General features: G+C 50.3%; 1 protein-coding gene across 2 annotated transcripts in view; it reads right to left on the bottom strand.

Annotated features, from left to right (window-relative positions):
- Ctdspl (CTD small phosphatase like) overlaps positions 1–1067 on the bottom strand; it is a 110994-nt gene extending 109927 nt beyond the window's left edge. For both annotated transcript variants that reach the window (XM_021207236.2, XM_029543005.1), the window contains exon 1: positions 946–1067. In XM_021207236.2, the coding sequence (XP_021062895.1) occupies positions 946–1024 (79 nt within the window). In that variant the 5' untranslated portion in view covers positions 1025–1067. The remainder of the gene's footprint in view (positions 1–945) is intronic.
- Between the last annotated feature and the right edge of the window lie 20992 nt (positions 1068–22059).

Genomic DNA, 22059 nt, shown 5'->3' with positions numbered 1-22059 from the left:
AAGGGACGGGGCCGGAATATACCCCAAACAAACCAGATGCAGGCAGCATGGCTTTGCCTGCTTAGCCCCTAACCTGCTACCCCAAAGGGGATAGCTCTAACACACTAAGCATTTGCCAAGTGCTGCGTAGAGCTCCCCCCACCCACAAGAGGCCTGAGATGCCAGGCAGTGGAGTTCCTGACAGGCTGGTTGGTGGCTGGGAGACAAGCTAAAAAGGAAGTGTGCACATGTGCTTGTGTGTGTGTGTGTGTGTGTGTGGTGTTGTGGGGACAGCGCTGCTCCTAACCTCTCTCCTCCACTTGCACAACCAACTAAATATTCTCAAGACATGGCCTCTCTGTGCTATGCATGTTTGCACTTGTGTACACAGGATCTTGGGCAAAGGCAGATATGCACACACACCCTAACAGCAGAGAGACACAGTACATTCTGACAGTGGGATAGCGTAGACACACACTCACACTCACACACACAACTCCATCAGGAGTGAACACACACACACAAGGTCCACAGACTCAGGCTCTGCACACTGCTCACCACCTCTCAGTCAGAGGCATACAGACCTCCACATTAAGTCCACAAACTCACAGCCTGTCAGAAACATACACAATCTGCTAGAATACACGCCCTTATAATCTCTCAGTTGGCCTGCGCGTACACGTAGGTGTGCACACAATCTGTCACACGCACTGCATGCACATTTAAAACAGCTCTGTACAGTGCACACATCCGATCCCAACTTCTCAGCCGCTCATGCACACTCACAGGAGCTCAGCTGGCACAGGCACCCTCGCAGCCTCCCTCTGCTCCAGGCGCACCCCACACCCACGCACCCTCTTGGCCCGGTACACCCCTCCCCCACGCCCGTGCGGGCGCACACATAGAACTCCGGCGACGCGGGGTGCACTCACGCCCCCCAAGGCAGCTGCCTGTGCCCCTCCTCACCTTTTTCGCCCGCGACGGGCGACCGGGCCTCATCCTCCTTGGGGTTGGTCACCTGGGTGATGATGGCCGGACCGTCCATGGGTGCGCGCCGCGCCGGCCGCCCGCAGGCCCGGCCCCCCGCAAGCTAGGCGCGGGGGGCACGCGGGGGCGCGGCGTAGGGGGCGCGCAGGGGCGCGGCGCGGTGGGGCGCTCGCCGCCGCCGCCGCCGCCGCCGGGGCGCGCCCGCCGCCCGGCCCCGCGCTCCGAGAGAGGCGGTCGGGGCCCGCGCCCCGGGTCCCGCCCTCGACACCGCCGCTGGGCTGAAGCGGCCGCCGCCTCGTCAGCATGAACCCCGGAGCCGCGCCCGGGAGAGCCGCGCTCGGGGAGGCGGAGCGGGAGGCCCGGCGCCGCGGGAAGCGCGAGCGGGCGACGGAGAGAAGGAGCGAGCGCGGAGCTAGGGCGGGAGGGCGGGAGAGAGGGAGCGCGAGGGGGAGGGAAGGAGGAAAGCGAGGAGGGCGGGCGGGTGGGTGTGTCCCGGCCCGAGGACTGGCCTCCACCGCCGCCGGCGCTGCCCGCCCGCCCGCCGTCCGCCGCCCGCCGGGGAGAGGGGTGCGGGGCCGAGTCGGGGGGCACAGCGTGCGGGGTGTGGTCTGGGGCGGTGGCGGGCGCGTGCGGGGCACAGGGGGACTCGGGGTAGGTGGGAGGGTGCGGCGGAGCCTGGGAGATGGAGCAAGCTCAGCGATCGAGGTGTGGGCCGCGCAGCGCGGAATGGAAGCGCGGGGAGTGCTCGGCGGAGGCCCGGGGTGCAGCGGGATCGCCGGCTGAGGCCCGGGGAGGTTTATTCACCCCGAGTCCAGGCACCGTGGGAGACGATTGCAATCGGTAGTGGGTTCCGGGTGAGGGACGTCCTAACGCTCGAACTGGGAATGGAGGGTTCCGCAGGGGAGCAGGGAGCGAGGCTGCAGAAGGCTTCGGGCATAGAGTTGGGGTGATGTAGAGCTAGGCTGTGCGGTGAGCCATAGGGGATGCTGGGCCCGGGAGTGAGGAGGCGATGAGAGGTGCGCGGAGAGTCTGCAGACCGGGCTCACACTGTGCAGTCCCGCATAAGCAACCAGGGCGAGAGTCGGTGTGCAGAACAGTGCGTCCTCGAGGCCAGACCTCTTGGCACGTGAGACTGTGGGCACCTCGGCGAGGGGTTCAGCCACTTAAAGACAGAAAAGAGGCTGTAGGTGGCTGATGGAGTGGAAAGGGGCCTGTAGGAGCAGAGCTGGGCCAGGACTCGAGTACATGAGCATCGGGCTGCTGTCAGGTCTGGGATGACAGCCAAAGCTGGGTGTGAGCAGGTGCCCACCAGCTTCGGAGGGTCTGAGCTTTTCCGGCACCCGCACGCATCTTCTTGCTCCAACTTGCAGGCCCGACTTGCAACCCTGTCAACCGGTGGGCGGGAGCAGTGCTGAAGGGGGCGGGCCGCGGGCGCTCGCGCGCGCTCCTCACCAATTACCGCTGTGTGGGCGGAGCCGAAGCTCGTGACTGACAGACGGGCTGGAGAAGAAAATCTAACTCCGCCCATTCGCCAGCTTGCGCGCGCACTTGCCCCCTACTCCCCACCCCCCACTCCCCGGGTGGCTTTCAAGAGGAGAGGCCTGCTGGGACTTCCCTACTTTTCTGCGCGGTTGCGATCCCGGCGCTGGCACCATTCAAGCCTCGTGTTCACCGTCTGCAAAGTTGGAAAGAAACTTCGAGAAGTGCCTCTGGTAGGGGCAAGCCCGCAGACGGGTGAAGTCTATGGAGCCCAACTGTTGGAGACTGCCCCGGGCAGGACTCCCCTCCTGAAACAGGAGGGAGGCGTGTCTGCAGAGGAGCTGCTGTTTATGAAAATTAGGCAAAAAGTTAGCGTTTTGTTCCCAAACCCAAGACCTCAAGTGGCATCCTGGTACCGCTTGCTGTACGTGGAGAAGGCGTCCCAGCTGCCCTTGGGGTGCATTCACCCAGGAACATCTGCTCTTCCCGAAGCACCTTAGGGACCCCCAGAATATCCCGGGGCAACCAAACCCCGAAGCTCGAAGTGTCCGTTTGATTAGGAACGCAAGCTGTACCCTCCAGGGCATGACCTCTCTCTAAAAGTCCAGTGGCACCGGAGCTTCGCCTTGTCTCAACTTGTCTAATGCCTGTCACACGTTCTGAGGATATGCCTGGAGTAGCCGGACTCACCTGGTCACGTGTTTAAACCCTGGATTCCTTTGTCTAAGAGAAGGGGGTGGGAGTACTTCCAAGGACTGTTCCTGTGGGAAAAGGGCTATGGCGGGAACGATTTTCAGACACCCACTCTCCTGCTCTGCTTTTTCAGTAGCTGCGATGCCCTGGGACTCTCCAGTAACAATTCTTGCCTTTCCGGCACCCTTCCTCTACCATTCTCAGCTTCCTGAAATCACCGCTAATCTGCCAGGCAACTCTGCCAATTCACCCTTCCTTTCTTTGAAAATATAAATTTATACATATTTCATATATGTATACACTATAGTTTGATCAGTTCATCCCTCAGCCCCCCTCAGCAGCAGCCACATGACATCTGCCGCCCAATTTCATGTTCTCTGAGATATTTATTTGTTTCTTTGACCTACTAATTACAATTAGCCTGAGCACATAAAGATGGGGTCATTCACTGAGCCATGGGCAACTTAACAGTGGCCATACTTGTGTCTCTTGCCTCAGTAGATACCAACTGCCAGTAGGGTCCTCAGCTGGGGGTGGAACCCACACAGCCCCTCCCCACTCTTGTTTTTGGAAATATCGCCTGTTCTGGTCTTCTGCAGGCAACCACAGTTGCTGTGGCACAGCACTTCTGCCTCCTTTTCCACGTGTTCCCTGAGACTCGGGGGGGGGGGGGGAGGGTGATTGAAGTGGGCCATGTTGGGCTGAGCATGCACAGTTGGTTAGTTGTGCCTCCATATATATGTAAGATAACTTAAATGTTAAACAATAGCAGCTACATCCAAACAAATGTGGGCAAATGCTTTTGGTCTTGGAAGGGAAAGACCTGAGAGTGACAAACACTTGAGAGGTGACAAAAGATAAAATGGATACACTTGGCAGTCTCTGTCCATTTAGCAAGCGTTTCTTTAGTGCCTTATCTTTGCTAGGATAAGGAAGGGTTAAAAGGATGGGTAGAAGTCTGTTTCCCATACACACCGGGCCACTGATTTTTTTTATATATATATAAAAACAGCTTTAGAGCCTGGCCTGGTGTTGTACACCTTTAACCTTAGTGGCTGTGGCCCTACCAAGAACATTGGCTTTAATTGTATAGTTTATATGGCAATCTCATGCATACCATCAGAAAAACTATTTTATTTTAGTATATATGATTAATACTCATCCTCTGGAGTCATATCAAATTTAAAAATGCCTCACCAACTTATTTCCCTCTTTATCTAATTGTAAAGTAGACTATCACACATATCTGCTGCTGGGATCTTGTATATAATCTAAATATTTTATGAACTGAGCCTCAGGCTTTCAGACCTGTGGCTGCCATCCATGAATCATAGGCCACCAGTGGCTGTAATCGATCGTTCTCCTCCTCCTCCTCCTCCTCCTCCTCCTCCTCCTCCTTCTAGACAGACCCTCAAGATATAGCCTGGCTGGCCTAGAACCTCTTGTGTAGATGAGGTTGCCTGACACAGAGATTCTCCTGCCTCTGTCTCCCAAGTGCTGAGATTGAAGGTGTACACCAGGCTTATTTAAATACAATTCCTTAAACTGGAAACTAGTTGGAAAGACTGAAAAAGACAAAACGAACAGACCAGGCAGCAACAAAAACAGGGCAATGGAAAAATAGAGAAAACTACAGCTGAGAGAGAGAGAGAGAGAGAGAGAGAGAGAGAGAGAGAGAGAGAGAGAGAGAGAGAGCTGTATGGGATGAAGGATCAGAGATTAAATAGCAAGGCAAACGAAGCTAGAGCTGGTGACATCAGCCCTGAGAGGCCTTGCATTTCTGCAGATAGGAAGATGACGTGAAAGGCATCGGTGAGGGCAGCCAGCCTCGCTGGGAAGAGCCCTGAGGTAGACGGGCGGCGCTCCAGCGAGTGGCGGTGAGCTCTTAGTCCTGTGGAGAGTAGCCATGATGGGGAAGCACAGGTTTTGAGACCAGGTCTGGAGATGCACAGGTCAAGCAGAGCCTTATAAAGCAGGGGACCCTTTATAGAGGGAAGGAGTATGGAGTGATTGGTTGTACGGTTGGTTACAAGATTCCTGCCAGCTAACAGTTGGTCAGGAGCAATGCAAAAGGTAGAGGAACCCGTCCAGAAAGTATCTGGTGGCTGTGGGGACAGAGAGCCGAGAAGTCTCCCGACGTACTGTGGAGGGAGAGTGAACAAGTCTTGCCTACTGGTTGGGCTGAGGAGTGACAGATGAGCAAGGAAGAAATGGCCTCCCAGCCTGGAGCCTGAGTGCCCGAGACGAGGGTGGAAACCTGTGGGAGAAGGGCTGCTCTGGCACTCCCAGCCTGCTCTCCACCCTTGAATCTCTGTGTCCGTGTGTGTGTGTGTGTGTGTGTGTGTGTGTGTGTGTGTGTGATGTTGCCTCTTGGTCCCTGCCTTCAAGGTCTCTGGTACCTTCCTCTAACTTTCCCTTTCAAGAGCCCAGCCTAAAGGTGGCAGTTCTCTTGTTGGGAAAAGAGGAAGTAGTTTCTGGACAGAGAGAGACTCCTGGTGGATGCAATGTAGAGCCTGCCCTCGGGGATTTGTCTCTCTGGGACCCTAGGGCTTGGGTGAGATTTCTCTCGCAAACATTCCTTCCCTCACAGTGGGTACCAGAAAGTCCCAAGGAGCCCCACTCCAGCCTAAGCAGGCCGCACCATGCCTCACCCACACTATACCTCTGCTTTAATATTGAAGGCTTAGGCCTGATGAAGCAGGCAAAACATCCAAAGGCGGCTCACGGTCTAGTAGAGGAATAATTACAGATGGCCCAGGGAAGAGCTGGTTTATGCTGTAGGGAGTCCTCACAGAATTATTACCCAGGGTCGTCTTTGAGGCTTCAGTCTTCCGAGTGAGTGGATTTCTGCCTCCAGTGTACACAGAGAAGACTGTGCAGTGATGGAGGAAGAGGGCCCAGAAGGCCAGGCTGCACCAGAACTTCAACCTGTGGGTAAACTGGAGCACCGATGGCATCTTCTTTAAGGTTTATTTTTTAATTTACATGCATGGATGTTTTTACCTGTATGTCTGTGTGTGTGTGCCTGGTATCCCAGGAGGCCAGAAGAGGGTGTCATATCCCCTGGGACAGGAGATGGTTGTGAGCCGCCATGTGGGTGCTGGGGTTGAAACCTGGGCCCTCTGGAAGAGCAGCCAGTGCTCTTAACCAGCTCCCACTCACGGATAACGCTTTGCAAAAGGAACCAGCATCTCTTAGCTAGAGCATGTCTGTGGGTTGACAGAAAAACTCAAGCCAGCTTTAGCAACGTTAGGGAGTCTGCTAGCTTACATAACCAAAGCCAAAGCATGGGTACGTGCTTGAGATCGGTGCATGACGTCATCCCTAAGGGGTCAACAGCTCACCCTCACCAGCGATCTATCCATTCATGAAGACCCGCTATCCTCATCACACAGAGGTATCCAGGGACTCTCAAGCCATCTACACTCTGCATACATCCCCAGGGATGCCCTCTACCTGACCCCAGGCAGGGGGTGCTTGCATACCATATGATTCCTACCTATAAAGACACTTATGCCCAAGCATAAAGTCCCAGAAATGGGTCAGTGGTCCAGCAGGTGCAGCCTGCCCCCTGGTGGCTGAACATTGTGAGTTCCTTCCCGTGTCAAGCTGGGTGTGGCTCTTCCAACTACCAGCTCCTTGGGCTAGCTCATGGCCAGAGAGGGTCCAGCCTTGTTTTCTATTCCAGCTAGCTGCCGCGATTAACAGAAGAGTCCTTGGGAATGTAAGGGTCTGGGGAGGACAGAGAACAGGATCCAGAGTGACGTGTTCTGTTGACATCCAGTCTCAGGATGACGTCCACCAGAGTGGATGGTGGCCACTGACAAAGAAGAAAAAGGCAGCCAGGCTGATGAACACAGGGGCTGGCGGGGGTGGGGTGGGTGGAGATTTGGTATAAAGCCGTTCAGGAAGTGCTTTCAAACCTGGGAATATTCCAAGCATATCGAGAAAGCAGAGGAGGGTGTACCCTTTCCCACACTACCTCCAAAACCCCAGATATTCTCTACCAGAGAACTTGGGTACAAGAATGGCTACCTGGAAACCAAGAGTCAGGGGAGGATGTAGCCCTACCCTGAACCCCTATTATGATGGAGTAGCTCCCCAGCAAAGTGAGCAGCCCTCATGTATCCTCAACCCAGCAGTGGCTTTGAGTCCTAGAAGATCAAGGAGGCCCAAGCAGATTTCACAACTGGAACCCCTTGAGGTGGGACCTCACACGTTGTGCTCCCCGCCCCCGCCCCCGCCCCCGCCCCCCACAAACGCTGGGTTGTCCCAGGCTACTGATGAAAGTAGCCGCGCATACACAGCCTCATGCGTGTGGTTTGGGGTGTCTGTGTGCATGTGTGGCCCTCTCTTGGAAGACTGCTGCCTTCTCCAGTCACTCACCACGGACTTTGACAGGAGGCTGCCCGTGGTAACCGCCTGCTGGCATCATTCCCATGGGCGGGGCCCCGGCCAGGCTGGTCTGGTAGCAGGCACCTTGGCACATGCGGCCACATGCTCAGCTGTACACAGGCTCATATACATGCCAGGGCACCAGGCACACATGATGAGACTATCTGCCCAGCTGGTTTTTCTGCGTTGGCACTGCCTGTTCTTCACCATCTTCCCTCCCAAGTGCCTGCCAGGATAGAGCTTGAAACACCTCCTGCTCCCTTTGAACCCGGCTGTCTGGGTCTCAGATTCAATTCCTGTGTGAGACTAGGTCTCTACAGGGACGTTTCTGCTTGGCGCAGCGGTTTCCTCAGAGGCCTGCGTGGTAAGACTCTGAGGCTGTTGGCTTCCTCTCTCATACGTGCTCATGCCTCATTAATGGCTCCAGCACACGTGCTTATATAGCTTATATACTGCTGTGCACACTGTCAACGCCCCCCCCCATGCATTGCTAACCTTGATTCTTCTTCTTCTTCTTCTTCTTCTTCTTCTTTCTTCTTCTTCTTCTTCTTCTTCTTCTTCTTCTTCTTCTTCTTCTTCTTCTTCTTCTTCTTCTTCTTCTTCTTCTTCTTCTTCTTCTTTNCTCTGTAGACCAGGCTGGCCTCGAACTCAGAAATCCACCTGCCTCTGCCTCCTGAGTGCTGGGATTAAAGGCGTGCGCCACCACCGCCCAGCACTAACCTTGATTCTTAGGTGAGGCTCCCGATCTCAGCGAGCGGTCACTGTTGGCCCTGTTTGGTGCAGGTGTTCCATTGCCTTGGAGGCCCTCCCTGTAACCCACACCTGAGAGCAGGCTGGCTAGGGTAGAGAGAGAGGAGGTGGGTGAGGACTTGAGGCGACGAATAAATAAGTGATTTCCTTATAAGTCCGTAGCCCAGAAGCTTCTGGAAGTAATACAACACTGAAGAGAATTCCTGTCCTGGTCAGAGCTTGGAGATGGGAACAAAAGAAGTAAAGTTTATGGAAATTCTGGAACCATTAAAATGTATTTGCAAAATACAGAATCAACATATTTTGGGAGAAATGAAAATTCTCACCAGTCTGATTTGGCTAGACCCTAAGAGTTCCTCAAATTCAACTCTTCCCCCCCACCCCCACCCCCACCCCCAAAATAGGGTTTCTCTGTATAACCCTGGTTGTTCTGGAACTCACTCTGTAGACCAGGTTGGCCTTGAACTCACAGAGGTCTTCCTGGCTCTGCCCTCAGAGTGCTGGTACTGAAGGTGTGAGTCGCCACCACCCGGCCCCCAAACTCATTTTCCTGTGTGCTGTGTCTGTGAGTCCTTGGTGGGGTGGGTCTCCCTTAGCTGCAGGGCAGGTTCCATGGGGGGAAGAACCAGCATGAGAGTCCTGTTTAAGGGTTCACAGAAACCCATCGCAGTCACCATGTGGCAGAAATCCACCACCTGGTGGGTCTCAGAGTGACTAGGTCCCTCAGTCAGTTCTAGAAATGGAGCCACAGTGCTGAGGGCCACTCCAGACCACAGTGGGTTCCTTTGGATAAGTCATTCGTCACAAATATGGTGACTCTGTACTTCCTGTTTCTGACTTTCTTTGGGTACACCCCTCACCCAGCCCTCCTGCAGGCAACTACACACTTCTAGTTTAAATTCTGGAGAGAGAGAGAGAGAGAGAGAGAGAGAGAGAGAGAGAGAGAGAGACAGAGAGAGAGACAGAGAGAGAGACAGAGAGAGAGACAGAGAGAGAGACAGAGAGAGAGAGACAAAGAGAGAGACAGAGAGAGAGACAGAGAGACACAGAGACACCATGAGATAAAGAGCCAGAGACAGTGAGACAGAGAGACACACACAAAGAGAGAAGAGAGTCGATCACTTTGGCTTAGTTCATGACACTGACAAGTTAAAAATCATACAAATCAACATTCCACATCTTAGTGCCTTTAAAACAGAAAGCTAGAGGGTGGCGATGGCCCAGGGGTTAAATGTACTGGCTGCTCTTCTGGAAGACCCAGTTTCTGTTCCCAGCTCCCATATGTCTATATGTCCCATATGTCCCAGTTCACGACTGTCTATAAATCCAGTTGCAGGGGAACAGATAACTTCTTCTGGTATCCACTGGCACCAGGTGTGCACATGGTGCATGGACACACACACACACACACACACACACACACAAATACTAACCAGGGGTACACGTCCATGCTTGGTGGGCATAGCTTGGCACTGCACTGTGCAGTGTTACCTGCTGGTCACTGACATCACTTTACATACGCCGGATGAAGCCAGTAGGTACAGAGACACCCACGGATGCTTCTACCGGCCATCTCCTACTTTCTGTCTTCTGATGCTTTAACCCTGTGAATACTTCTCCTTCCAGGCATGGGTCCTAGATGGCAAACACCTCACCTGAAAGGGCCTCTTCCATGCGTACGGCACCAGTTGGGAGGGCATCCCCAGAGGCGGCTTCTTTGTCAGTCTCCTTGGGCAGTCGCCCCAGTGCCAGATTGTTCACAGCCTCTGTGTTGGGGTCATGCCTCACAGTTTAAGTAGCTGGATATTGGTGATCCTCTTCAGGCTGTTGCTCGGCTATTTCCTGCTCTGTGGGGAGAGAGATTTGCAGAATACAAGGGTATGTGAGCATCTGAAGTGTATGCGCTGCCTGTCCTATGACAGGAACACCAGGCATCCAGGACTGTGGAAGCTTCTATCCAAACAGCTCTGAGCTCATTTCTAAGACTGGCATGTCTTCGCTGGATCTGTCTCTTGAGGGCAGATCACACCATTGACAGGAAGTAGCTAAAGGGTAGTGAGTTTCAGTGGCTGGGTCAGAGCCTGAGAGGTGCCCCCTGAGGAAGCTAGTCCTTTCAATTCTGAACCTGAACTTCTGTTTTCATCAGACTGGATAGGATAATAGAAACATTGAACAAATAGAACCCCACAGGGCACCCATTGGCCTTGCTTTGTTCTTTTGTCTTTTAGTGGGTCTTACAGGGGTAACTCAGCCCTTAGTGATCAGATGTGGGGGAGTGGGCACTTCTGAGACAGAGAAGATGCCCCCTGTTTTGGACAGACCCTAAGGCAGTGGGGGTGTGAGAAGCCACGTCACAGACCTCTGTTTACATGTTCTATATAGGCCAGAAGTGTCCAGGGGCAGTTTTTAAAGTATATTTGCATCTGTGCTTGTGTCTGTGTGTGACTGTGTGATGTTAAGGCTAGAAGTCAACACCGGGTGTCTCCCTCAATAGCCCCCTACTGGTTCTTTTTAAATCACACGCTTTCACTGAACCTTGAGCTTAGTAAATTTTTTGTTTGTTTGTTTTTTTCAAGATGGGGTTTCTCTATGTAGCCCTTCCTCCTGTAACTAGCTCTGCAGACCAGGCTGGCCTTGAACTCTCAGAGTCTGTCTCTGCCTCCAGAATGCTGGCATTAACGGTGTGTGCCACCACTGCCTGCCCAGCTTGAGCTCAGCGTTTTGTTTAGGCCAGCTGAACTGCAAGCCCCAGGGAGCCTCCTGCCTCTACCACTCCAGCCCTGGGATTACAGGTACATGCGGCCACACCTGGGCTTCTTTACAGAGTGCTGGGAGAGCAGGATCTGAACTCAGGTCCTCATGGTTGTACAGGCAGCCACCTGCCCTTCTTTTCTGAGACAAACTCAAAATGTAGCCCCCAAAGACCTTGACTTCTGATCCTCCAGGTTCTGCTTCACCGTGCCCAGTTTACCCAGAAGGCTTTGTGCATGCTAGGCAAGTGCTCTACCACCTGACCGCATCCCCAGCTTGGCAACGTGGTGTCTCATAGATGAGGAGTTGAACTCAGTGAGGCTAAGTGGCCTCCTGGGTCCCACAGTGAGTGCGGGGCCAAGATGTAAGTATCTCCCATCCTGCTAGGAGTCTTCTATGCCCAGGAAGCCACTCCAGCATCTTGCCTAAGCCGCTGCAGCAACCACGCACTGTGCTTAAGGTACAAAGGTTCAGGGACCGGCTCAACTTGATTAGCCTGAAGAACAGAAGGAGCTGGTAGGAATCTAGGAAATTATTTTGGGGTAAACATAAAAACAAGAAGCTGGCAGCCAGTTTGCCATCTCAGCAGTTCTCAGAGAGAGAGGTTGGAGGGACATTTCAATCCTTCCCCATTACACACACACACACACACACACACACACACACACACACACACACACGGTTTCCCTTTGTAGCCCTAGCTGTCCTTGAACTCACTCCATAGACCAGGCTGGCCTCAAATTCAGAGATCTACCTGCCGTTGCCAACCAAGTGCTGGGATTAAAGATGTGTGCCACCACTGCCCAGCAAGCCTACTGTATTTAGTGTGTTTCAGGGCATCTAGGGCTCAGGGTGAGACCTTGTCACAATGACAACATTATCAAAACATAGTAAAATAGGCCCAGGAGCTGACTCGGCGGTTAAGAGTATGGGATGCTCTCCCAGAGGACCCTGGTTCAATATTTAGCGCCTACACGGAGGTGCACAACCACCAAGATCTTCAGAAGCAGGGGCCTGGTGCCCTCTTGTGACCTCTGTGGGTACTGCATGCATTTGGTTCACAGTCATAATGCAGGCAGAACACTCATGCATATAAAATTAAAACAAAACAAAACAGAACAACAACAACAAAAAACCCAAAAAACAAAAGCAACAACAGAAAACCCTCTCATCTTGAACGGAGGGAGATGGATGTGTAGCAAATTGTCAGCTGCTGACATGGACACTTTTTCATGTTGTGGATTAAAGATGTGAAAGCTTGGTGGAGTTTGGTGGATACGTGCTCACTGGGCCTCTGTCCTTAGCAAACCTCCCAGCTGAAGATGGTGTACCTCCATCCTGTGTGGTTCCCAGGGACACATGAAGAGCTAAGGCGAGATGCCAACAGATTAGACTCAGCCTCGCAGGTACACTTATTACTCTGCTTCGCACCCCCACGTGACTAAAAGGCTGTTGGTTGCCGCTCTTCATCTTGAACGACGCTTGCCTGCATCCGTGGAATTTACAATTGTCCTGAGCTGGGCTTTCTCCACAAGCAGGCAGGTCAGGAGACTCCTTGAATGGGTCTGCAAACACGATTTACCTCCTTTGGGCTTTGGCCAGTGGCTGCGACCTCACACATGCGCTCACTCACAGGGACTCTTACAGAGAGGCTGCTGCCCACGCTCACGGCTTCTTTCTTCTCAGACCGGCCTGAGCTGCCAAGAACACCAATTCCTTTCTGATAGTGACACCATTTTCCTCCAGGCCGGTTTCTTTTCTCCTGTTTACACAATGCTACTTTCTTCAGTGGGGCCCTGAAAGGTTAAGATATTTCCCTCGGGTGCTGTGTGTGGCTGAGATCAGAAGCCAGGAGGCCAGACTGATGCTCACACCTCTGTGAGGCAGCAAAGGAGTTGCCCCGTTCTGTGGGGAAAGACTGGACCACAGCTGCTTGCTTACTTTTTGAAAATTCTCATCCCCAAGGACCAGGGCTGTCTGTGGATCTAACGGCTTTATTGCCAGTTCGATTGTTTATGTAAGAGCTGCCATGCTCCTTCTTGCTGCTAAGCCAGTTTAAAAGTTCCAGAAGCATAGAGCATACACAGTCATTATCAGCGGGACGGGACGGGAGAAGCAGCAAACCGCACGCCCGCTGGGAAGGGGTGAGCTCCTTCCGCGGCTGCTCCTGATGCCTGTGCTTTCCCATGAAGACTGCAGACTCACCCCATCTTGCTACTGTGTGCTCACTTTTAAATTCTAGAATTTAATTTATTTTTGATTCTCTAAATAGGTTCCCACTGGGTGACCTAGGCTGACCCACAACCCATGATGATCCTCAGCCTCTTTTTTTTTTTTTTGAAAAAATTAATTTTATTTTTAACTTTGAAGTCAGTACTACATTCTGTAATGGGACTTTCATTATCATTAAAGGCACCATTAAATTATTCTGCCCCAACAATTTGCTTTAAGTCTATTATGAAATAAAGTCATCCTCCTTGGTCTTTTAAATTATATTTTTCTTTCTTTATTTATTTTTATTGGATATTTTCTTTATTTACATTTCAAATGTTATCTCATTTACCTGGTTTCCCTCACTCCCAGAAACACCCTACCACATCCTCCCCCTGCTTCTATGAGGGTGCTCCCCCACCCACTCCCACCTCCCCACACTCGATTCCCCTACACTGGGGCATCTATCTAGCCTTCATAGAACTGAGTACCTCTCCTTCCATTAATATATGTCAAGGCCATACTCTGCTACATATGCAGCTGGAGCCATGTGTATTCCTTTGTTAATGGCTTAGTCCCTGGGAGTTCTGGGGGAGGGGTCTGGTTGGTTAATAATGTTGTTCTTCCTACGGGGTTGCAACCTCCCCACCCCCCCACGTGCATCAGTCTCTTAAGTGCTGAAATTACAGGCTTGAACCTCCATGTCTACCTGCCTTGTTTATTAGCTGATGATCAAAGCCTGGGCCTTGTACACATCAGGCAAGTGCTGTACCCCTGTACTACACCCCTCCGCCATTTAAAAAAAAATAGAGTTATAGGAAAATTGCAAAATATAATCAAGCTGTTTCTGTGAGTCCTTTAGCTAGATTTCCCAAATATTAATTTCACATTTCCTCAGACTACTCTTCTTTCAGCCACTGGAGAGTAAGGCATACTTGAAACAAAATGGATGGTCTCTTACGTAACCGGATGCAGTGATCAAGCCGGGAGATTAGAGTGACCCAGCCTTACATAATCTGCCTCATTTCTCCATCCCATTCTGCATTCAGAAGAGACAACTGGCTTTCTGATCTAGGACCTGATTTCAAATTATCCTGCTTTGTCCTTTAGTTTCTTTTAACCTGGGATGCTTCTCTGCCTCTTGTCTCAGGACTGGCAGTTTCCAGGTCTGCCGTGCCCGTTGGTTTTCAGGGTGACCCTCAAGCAGTGTGGCTTGGTCTAGCTTTCCTTGTGGTTAGCCCAAGGTTGTGCATTTAGGATGTGGATAGCCCACAAGCAGCACGGAGTGCTCTCTGGATGTTATCTGAGTGGCGTACGTGCGGCTTTGTGGCATTCATGTCTGAGGTTACCTGAAGTTGCTTGGATGAGCCGGCCTCTTCAAGCTTTCTCTAAGTTTTGCAGCTTGCTCTTGATAAAATTATTTTAATATTTATTTTTTATTTGTGTGTGTGTGTGTGTGTGTGTGTGCGCATGGGAAGGTTCAGAGGATAACTTTTGGAAGCTAGTTCTTCCCTTCTACCCTGTGGCTTCTGGGGATTGAACTCCGGTCCTCAGGCTTATCTGCAAGCACCTATTACCCACTGTACTGGCTAATTTTGTGTCAACTTGACACAGCTGAAGTTATCACAGAGAAAGGAGCTTCAGTTGGGGAAATGCCTCCACGAGATCCAGCTGTAAGGCATTTTCTCAATTAGTGACCAAGGAGGGGAGGGACCATCTCTGGGCTGGNAGTCTTGGGTTCTATAAGAGAGCAGGCTGAGCAAGCCAGGGGAAGCAAGCCAGTAAAGAATATCCCTCCATGGCTTCTACATCAGCTCCTGATTTCTGACCTGCTTGAGTTCCGGTCCTGCATCCTTTGGTGATGAACAGCAGTATGGAAGTGTAAGCCTAATAAACCCTTTCCTCCCCAACTTGCTTCTTGGTTATGATGTTTGTACAGGAATAGAAACCCTGACTAAGACACCCACTGAGCCATCTTGTCATCCCAGAGTTTATCTCCCTCCTCTTGTTAGTGCAGGATTGTAGAAGTGCACAGCCACCCCTGGCTTTTTGCATTGGTTGGTTTTATGGCTCTGAACTCTGGGACTTCATGCTTGTATGGCAAGTGCTTCACCTAACAAGTCCTTTCTGTAGCTCCCTCCTTATCATCATCACCGCCGCCGCCACCACCAGCACCACCAGCACCACCAGCACCACCAGCACCAGCAGCACCAGCAGCAGCAGCAGCAGCAGCAGCAGCAGCAGCAGCAGCAGCAGCATCGAGTGTCTTTCCATGTAGCCCTGCCTAGCCTGGGATTAGCTACGTAGACCAGGTTGGCCTCAAATTCACTGAGCTCCTTCTGCCTCTGCCTTCCAAGTGATGGGATTAAAGGCGTGTGCCAGCACACCTAGCTTTTTATAAACAACACCAAAAAGAGAGATGTATTTGTTTTGTCTTATGTGTATGCATATCATATGTGTGCCTGGTGCTCTTGGAGGTCAGAAGAGGGTACTGGATCCCCTGGAATTGTGTTTACAAATGGTTGTGAGCCACCATGAGGGTGTTGGGAACTGAACCTGGGTCCTCTGCATGAGCAACAAGTGCTCTCAACACTTAACTCTTGACTCTCAACAACTGCGCCAAGCCGCCTCTCCAGCTCCAGTATTCGTCATGTTTAAAACTACTTTTCAACACGTGGAATGGGAGAAGTCCTATAGAGCTCGGGCCTGACGCGCTGGTCCTTACCGTCAGCACAGCGATTGTTATCAGTCAGCGCACCTAGAAGCAACTCCCGGGTTTAAGCAGTTGGCTCCGGCCTCGCCATCTGGAAGCCTTTCCCACATTGCCGAGAAGACATTATGTGATATGATGCGTTTCCCTTGGAAAATTGGCAGGCCTGTCTCCATGGGCCTTTTTCTCCACATGCCCTGTGTGTAGAGCCAGTCGCCATTTCTGCCTCTGTGTGGCCTGGTGGTCTCTACTACAAGGCCCTTCTCTCCATGTCTATCTCTTACCCTCTGACCTTTACAGAGCTAAGGTCCCCATGTGACACCTGTGCTGGTAATGCTGCCTTTAAATTCTCAAGAAAGAGCATTCTGGGCCCAGGGAGGTGGCTCAGCAGTAATGTGCTTGCTGGGAAGGTCTGAGGGTCCAAGTTCAGATTCTTAGCACTTCTATGTGAACGCCAGGTGCCCTGGCATGAATCTGTGAACCTAGTTCTGCGGAGTACTGTACTTGGTTACCCTCTGAGAACAAGACACTTCCTTCATCAGGTCAGCGATGTGATGTGATGATGTAATGTGATGATGTAATGATGCCATATGAGGATGTAAGGATGTAATATAATGATATGATATGATGATGTGATGATGTAATGTGATGATATGATCAGTAATGTGATGTGATGATTAATGTGATATGATGTGATGATGTGATGTGATGATATAATGTGATGATATGATATAATGATGCAATGACGTAATGTGATGATGTAAGGATGTAATGTGATGTGATGATGTAATGTGATGTGATGATGTTATGATATGTGATAATGTGATGATGTGTTGATGTGATGATATAATGTAATAATATGATGACGTAATGATGTAATGTGATGATGTCACATGGTGACTTGCAAGAAAGCCCCGAGACAGGAATGTAGACTGTGGGTGTCCCCTCACATAGCCAGATGTGAGGATAGTCAATGAACCCTCACTTGACCTCAGTACTTCCCTCCTGAACTGCCCAGCCAGTTGGATGTAACTCTGCCTTAGTCGAACGTGGCTATGTGATCTTGGGAGGTGAAAGAATGTCTGGGCTGGAGGAGGTTAACTGAGGGTACTTGGTACATGTGGCTACGAGGAACCGGCATCCATGCTGGGTGAGGACTTCTCAGCGCAGGTGTGTTGCAGTCCTCTACACTCTGGAACTAAGCCTGATAAACTCGTTAGTTCCCCACAGGGAACTTGGTGGCATTATACTTTGGTTTGCCATTTGGATCTTCTGAGGAGAGTTATATGTTGTTTACATCTTCCCAGAGAAGGAATTCTTGTACAGGATGCTCACTGGCCAAAACAGTCTTGCATAGAGAGAATATCTTATGTATTGTATGGCTGAATCACTTGCCAATAAAAACCTATGGCCTATAGGAAAGGGTAGAACAAAAGGTGGGACATCTGGTAGGCAGAGAGGATTCTGGGATAGAGCCTGGTGTGGGAGGATCTGGCCCTGGGGAACTCTAAGGAAGAGGCGCATGGAATCTGAGCAGAGGTAACCTCCCACTGGGCAGATTAGAACACATGGGATATTAGATTAGAATACATGGGATAAGATTAGAACGCACGGGATATCAGATTAGAATGCATGGGATATTAATTTATGAGCTAAGTGGAGAACAAACCAAAGCTTATGGCCAAGGTGTTAATATATTTTGAGTCTCATAGTCATTATTCAGGGAGCTTGGTGCTGGGAGGAAAAACAAGTCAATTAACAGCCTTGTGAACAGTGAAGCCGGGGTTCACTGGGGTTTTCCTGCTTCAAACAAAACCAACCAACCAACCAAACAAACAAACAAAGAAACAAAAACAAGACGAAGTGGTGAGAGAAGTCACAGATGTTGAGCTCTGTGTATGCGTGAATGTGTACTTAATCCACATGCACACACATGCACAGGTGCGCACATGCACACACAGAAAGAATATCCCATGTGCACCCTTAGTCATCCATTTTATTGTCTCGTGGTACAAATATCATGAAATGGATTCGAGTTTGCCTTGATCACATCTGTTTATCCAGGCTCTGATCAGGGGGCTTTGGGCATAAATGACACTAGGTCAACATTTGTTCAGTGAATAAATGTTTATAGATAGGAAATAAATGGTCAAAATGTGTTCTCCATAAAGCAATGGAAAAATGTATCAGTTACAACTGATATATTATGGATATTGATATTGGTAAATGCCTATAGTAGTAACATTACTATAATAGTGATATAAAACACATATAGTTAAATAACTATATAAAACCCATAACAGCTAATAATCCAAAATGATAACGGAAGAAGCCATCAAACTCCACGACCACAACTACCCCAGCCAGGACACTGGCGAAGACTCAAGGCGTCTCGCTGGCATTCCCATCTCTCCACAGAATAAAACACAGTGTGCTTGCTAGTTCTGCTTTGACAGAGAAGACAAGGAAGCGTGTTCACACTCTTCTTGTCTCTCGTCAGATAACCTCAGAGACAGTTAATAAACCACTGCTCCCTGTGGAGAGAGCAGACTCCATGACCGAATGAGTGGCGATGCCCACGTCACGGGGGGATGGCCCTCCACGTGCTTCGTGATAACAGGAAGTAATTTTCAGTGGGATTTAGCAAAGAAGTAATTTTATCAAGTATCTGTCGGCAGAAAGCTGGATCTTCTAAACTATGGAGACACAAATTTATATCTTCAGCGAGCATCATAGAGATGCAAGCACCCAGCATCTGATACATGATCCGTATAAAAAAAATGAGATTGGAGACAGAAAATTCATTAAACAGAGTGCTGTGATCTAATGAAGTAGATGGACGGACTGGGATTTAACATAGAAGGTATTTTAAATCAGGGGCCCAGAGAATAACTAGAGCTAATGAGCTGATGTCATGGCAGGCGATAGTTTTGGATGTGAGCAAATCTCAGAGATTTCCTTCTCATTTTCTCTAATTTATAGGTCCCCCCCCTCTCTCCCTCCCTCCCTCCTTCCCTCCCTCTCTCACTCCTTTTCCTCCCCCTCCCCCTCCTTCTCTCCTTTCCCTTCTGGGATGGTAGCAGTTTGTTTGGTGTCACATGGATGCTTTAACAAGAACTCAGATGTGAGGACACACCCTTGCAGATAGCTGGTAAACGCCAGCATTTTTAGTAGGCAAAATTCTGTGTCTGGGCTGGAGAAATGGCAGCATGCATGTAACTCTTCCAGAGGACTGGAGTCTCTCAAAGTACTGGGTTCCCAACACCCACTGTCCAGGGGACCAGAGGTGCATGACTCCACAGATGTGCACATACACACACACACACACACACACACACACACACACACACACACATACTTGTAATCCCAGTACTGGGGAACTGGAACTTCTTGGCTGGGCAGCCAGACTTATCTGTAAGCTTCAGGCCAGGGAGAGACCCTGTTCCAATAAAAACAAGGTAGACAGTGAAGAATGACAATTGAAATTGACCTCTGACCTCCACATGCACACAGACAAATGTACACACCCCCCTAAACACCCATACATGGAAAACATTCTAAGAAGACAGGCTCTGGGTACCAGCTAAACATCTGTGAACACATGTAATATAATCTATGTTAAATATGTCATGACATCCATCCATATTTCAGAATCAAAGAGCGCCTCTTTAAGGTTAACATTTTTGTAGTCGTGATGAAATCATAGAGAATCTTCCACTTCAGGGACTCTCTCAGTGCAGAGTCGGGGAACAGCCAGGAATCAGATCTGAGGACAGCCCCACTTCACCTCAGGGCTTTTCACTATTTCTTCAGACCTTTGCAGCTTGAAACAAATGTCTTATTTGAAATTAGATTTTGTAAGCTTATGGTTGGAGTATTTTATTTAAAAAACAAAACAAAACAGAAAACAAAACCTTTGATTTCTCGTTGCTCTCCCTAATTGCTTAACTTAATTTCTTGATTACCGCTGTTCCCCTGGCACTATTTCACTGACGTTTTGGAAAGTTAAATTCAGTTGAGTTACTGGAAACACCCACACACATCAAAGGAGAAGAACTGCAGTGACGCATTCTGACCGCCAGAGGGCAGCTGGGAGACGGCTTTCTTGATTGACCAGCTCAGGGCTGGGGCCGCCTTCAGGGATTCAGGTCTTTGAAGTGTGAGAGGCTAGTTAGTATTGGGGAGAATTTGATTAATCTGTCAGTACAAACCAGACTCTATTTTCCAACATTGTTGCAATTTACCGAGGTATTGGAACGTTACTCAGGAAGCTCTTAGCCCTCTCTGTGGTGAGAAACACCCCACCCCATGACTGTCCACAGTTCTGTACTGGCCATGAACGGCGGAGGGAGGGGCTTGTGGCTAGATGCCTCTGCTGCCACCATAGGATTGTGAGTTCGGAACTCCAGTAGTTAAGGAGCATGCATCAGATGATCTCTCAGGGTGGACTCCCCAGAGGCAAACTTGGGCCTTGGCTCCTAGTGTAGCCAGCTCGTCTCTGTTGGTTCTACCGTGACCCCCAGAGACACCGTGGAGGGTCTTGCCTGCTATCGGCTGCTCCTACCACGCTTGGACTAAGCTTCATAAATCAGTGTGTAGGAGCTGACTCCCAGGCAGTCGTTAAGAAGTGTGGGGTGAGGTGGTTCCGGGTTCTGCCTCTCTCCGGCTCCTGAACTGGTGGGGTACGCATCTCCCTCTGGCGAATGGGGTCCACAGAACTCCAAGCTGGCCGGAATGCCAGAATTGTGTCATTCACAGCTCTTAGGAAAGGAGTAAAGAGGATCCAGGGTCCAGGGTCCTGGTCCCGGTCCTGCCGTGGTGGCTACACTGGCAACAGCGAGGTCAGCCCTGCTCTGATGTGAGCCTCTGAGAGGGTGGGGAGTCTGGCCCGGCAGGCAGGCAGGTCCAAAGGTCCAACCCTGAGTGCCTGGGGTACGTAGTCCTCCTAGAAGTGTTACACCACTGTAAACACCCAGTCTCATAAGTAGCATTGGTGAAGTAGCTCGCGTTATTTATTCCGTGTGGACAGGGACTATTTGAACCTTGGGAACTGGATGGGATTTTGGGGGTGGAGGCTAAGGTGCCAGTGATGCTCTATTTGAATGAGGAAGAACTGCAGGTGCCTGTGATCACCTGGTTGGGGTTCCCGGGGTGACAAACTTCTGAGGCAGGCATGGAAATAGAGAGGGGGTTAGTCCCCCTCCTGATGCTTTTGGGATGAGATTTAAATCTCGGGTTTTGAGATTTCCAGGGTTTGAACACGTTCCACTTCAGTTTCTCAGGTGGCATGGTCTGTGTGCCCCACAGCAAGGCACATTTGACCATTGCAGGGGTGGGGTGGGGTGGGGTGTCCAAGAGATGGTCTAATAGTTAATGGCATGCCCTTGCTTGCCCAGGCTGGCTGATGCCGATAAAGCATTTGTATACAAACCTCTGTTTCAGGCTCTCTGATGGGGGGATCTACTGTCATACTGTGTGCCATTAGCTGTCTCCATCAAGGATCCCCGACACACTACAGATGGTCCTAGATAAATCCTTACATTTTATAATCTCTTCAGGCACAGACAGCATCTGTTACAAATGATGCCTTTACTCGTATGGGAAATTACAAAGCACATAATTTAAATAATTAAGTAACTCTATAGAGTATGTCAGAAACTTACATCTCCCAGGGCCCACATCCATTACTTGTTTGTATAAACAATGTGTGTGTGTGTATTCCCCTCTCTCTCTCTCTCCCCCTCTCCAAAAATGAATTTTCACTGTACCTCATGTTGACCTTGAGTTCCTGACCCTTCTTCTACTTCTTAAGTATTGGAATGATAGTGCGGTATCACAGCTATTAAATAAATTATGCGTAGGGGTATGCTGTCTGCATAAATGTCTGTTAGCATGTGTGTGCCTGTGGAAGCCAGAAGAGAGTGCTGGCCTAGAACAGGAGTTACAGGCAGTCGTGAGTCATCCGCCATGTGGGTGCTGGGAATTGAACCAGGGTTGTTTGAAAGCACAACCAGTGCTCTTAACCACTATGCCTCCTCTCCAGCCCTCCATTTTGTTGTTGTCCTCTCACTTTGTTTTTTTTTTTTTTTTTTTTTTTTTTTTTT

Source organism: Mus pahari, chromosome 10 (genome assembly GCF_900095145.1).
Source record: "Mus pahari chromosome 10, PAHARI_EIJ_v1.1, whole genome shotgun sequence".
NCBI classification, from domain to species: domain Eukaryota; kingdom Metazoa; phylum Chordata; class Mammalia; order Rodentia; family Muridae; genus Mus; species Mus pahari.
The sequence above is the reverse complement of the archived record's forward strand: the minus strand, read 5'-3'. Positions and strand labels throughout refer to the sequence as shown.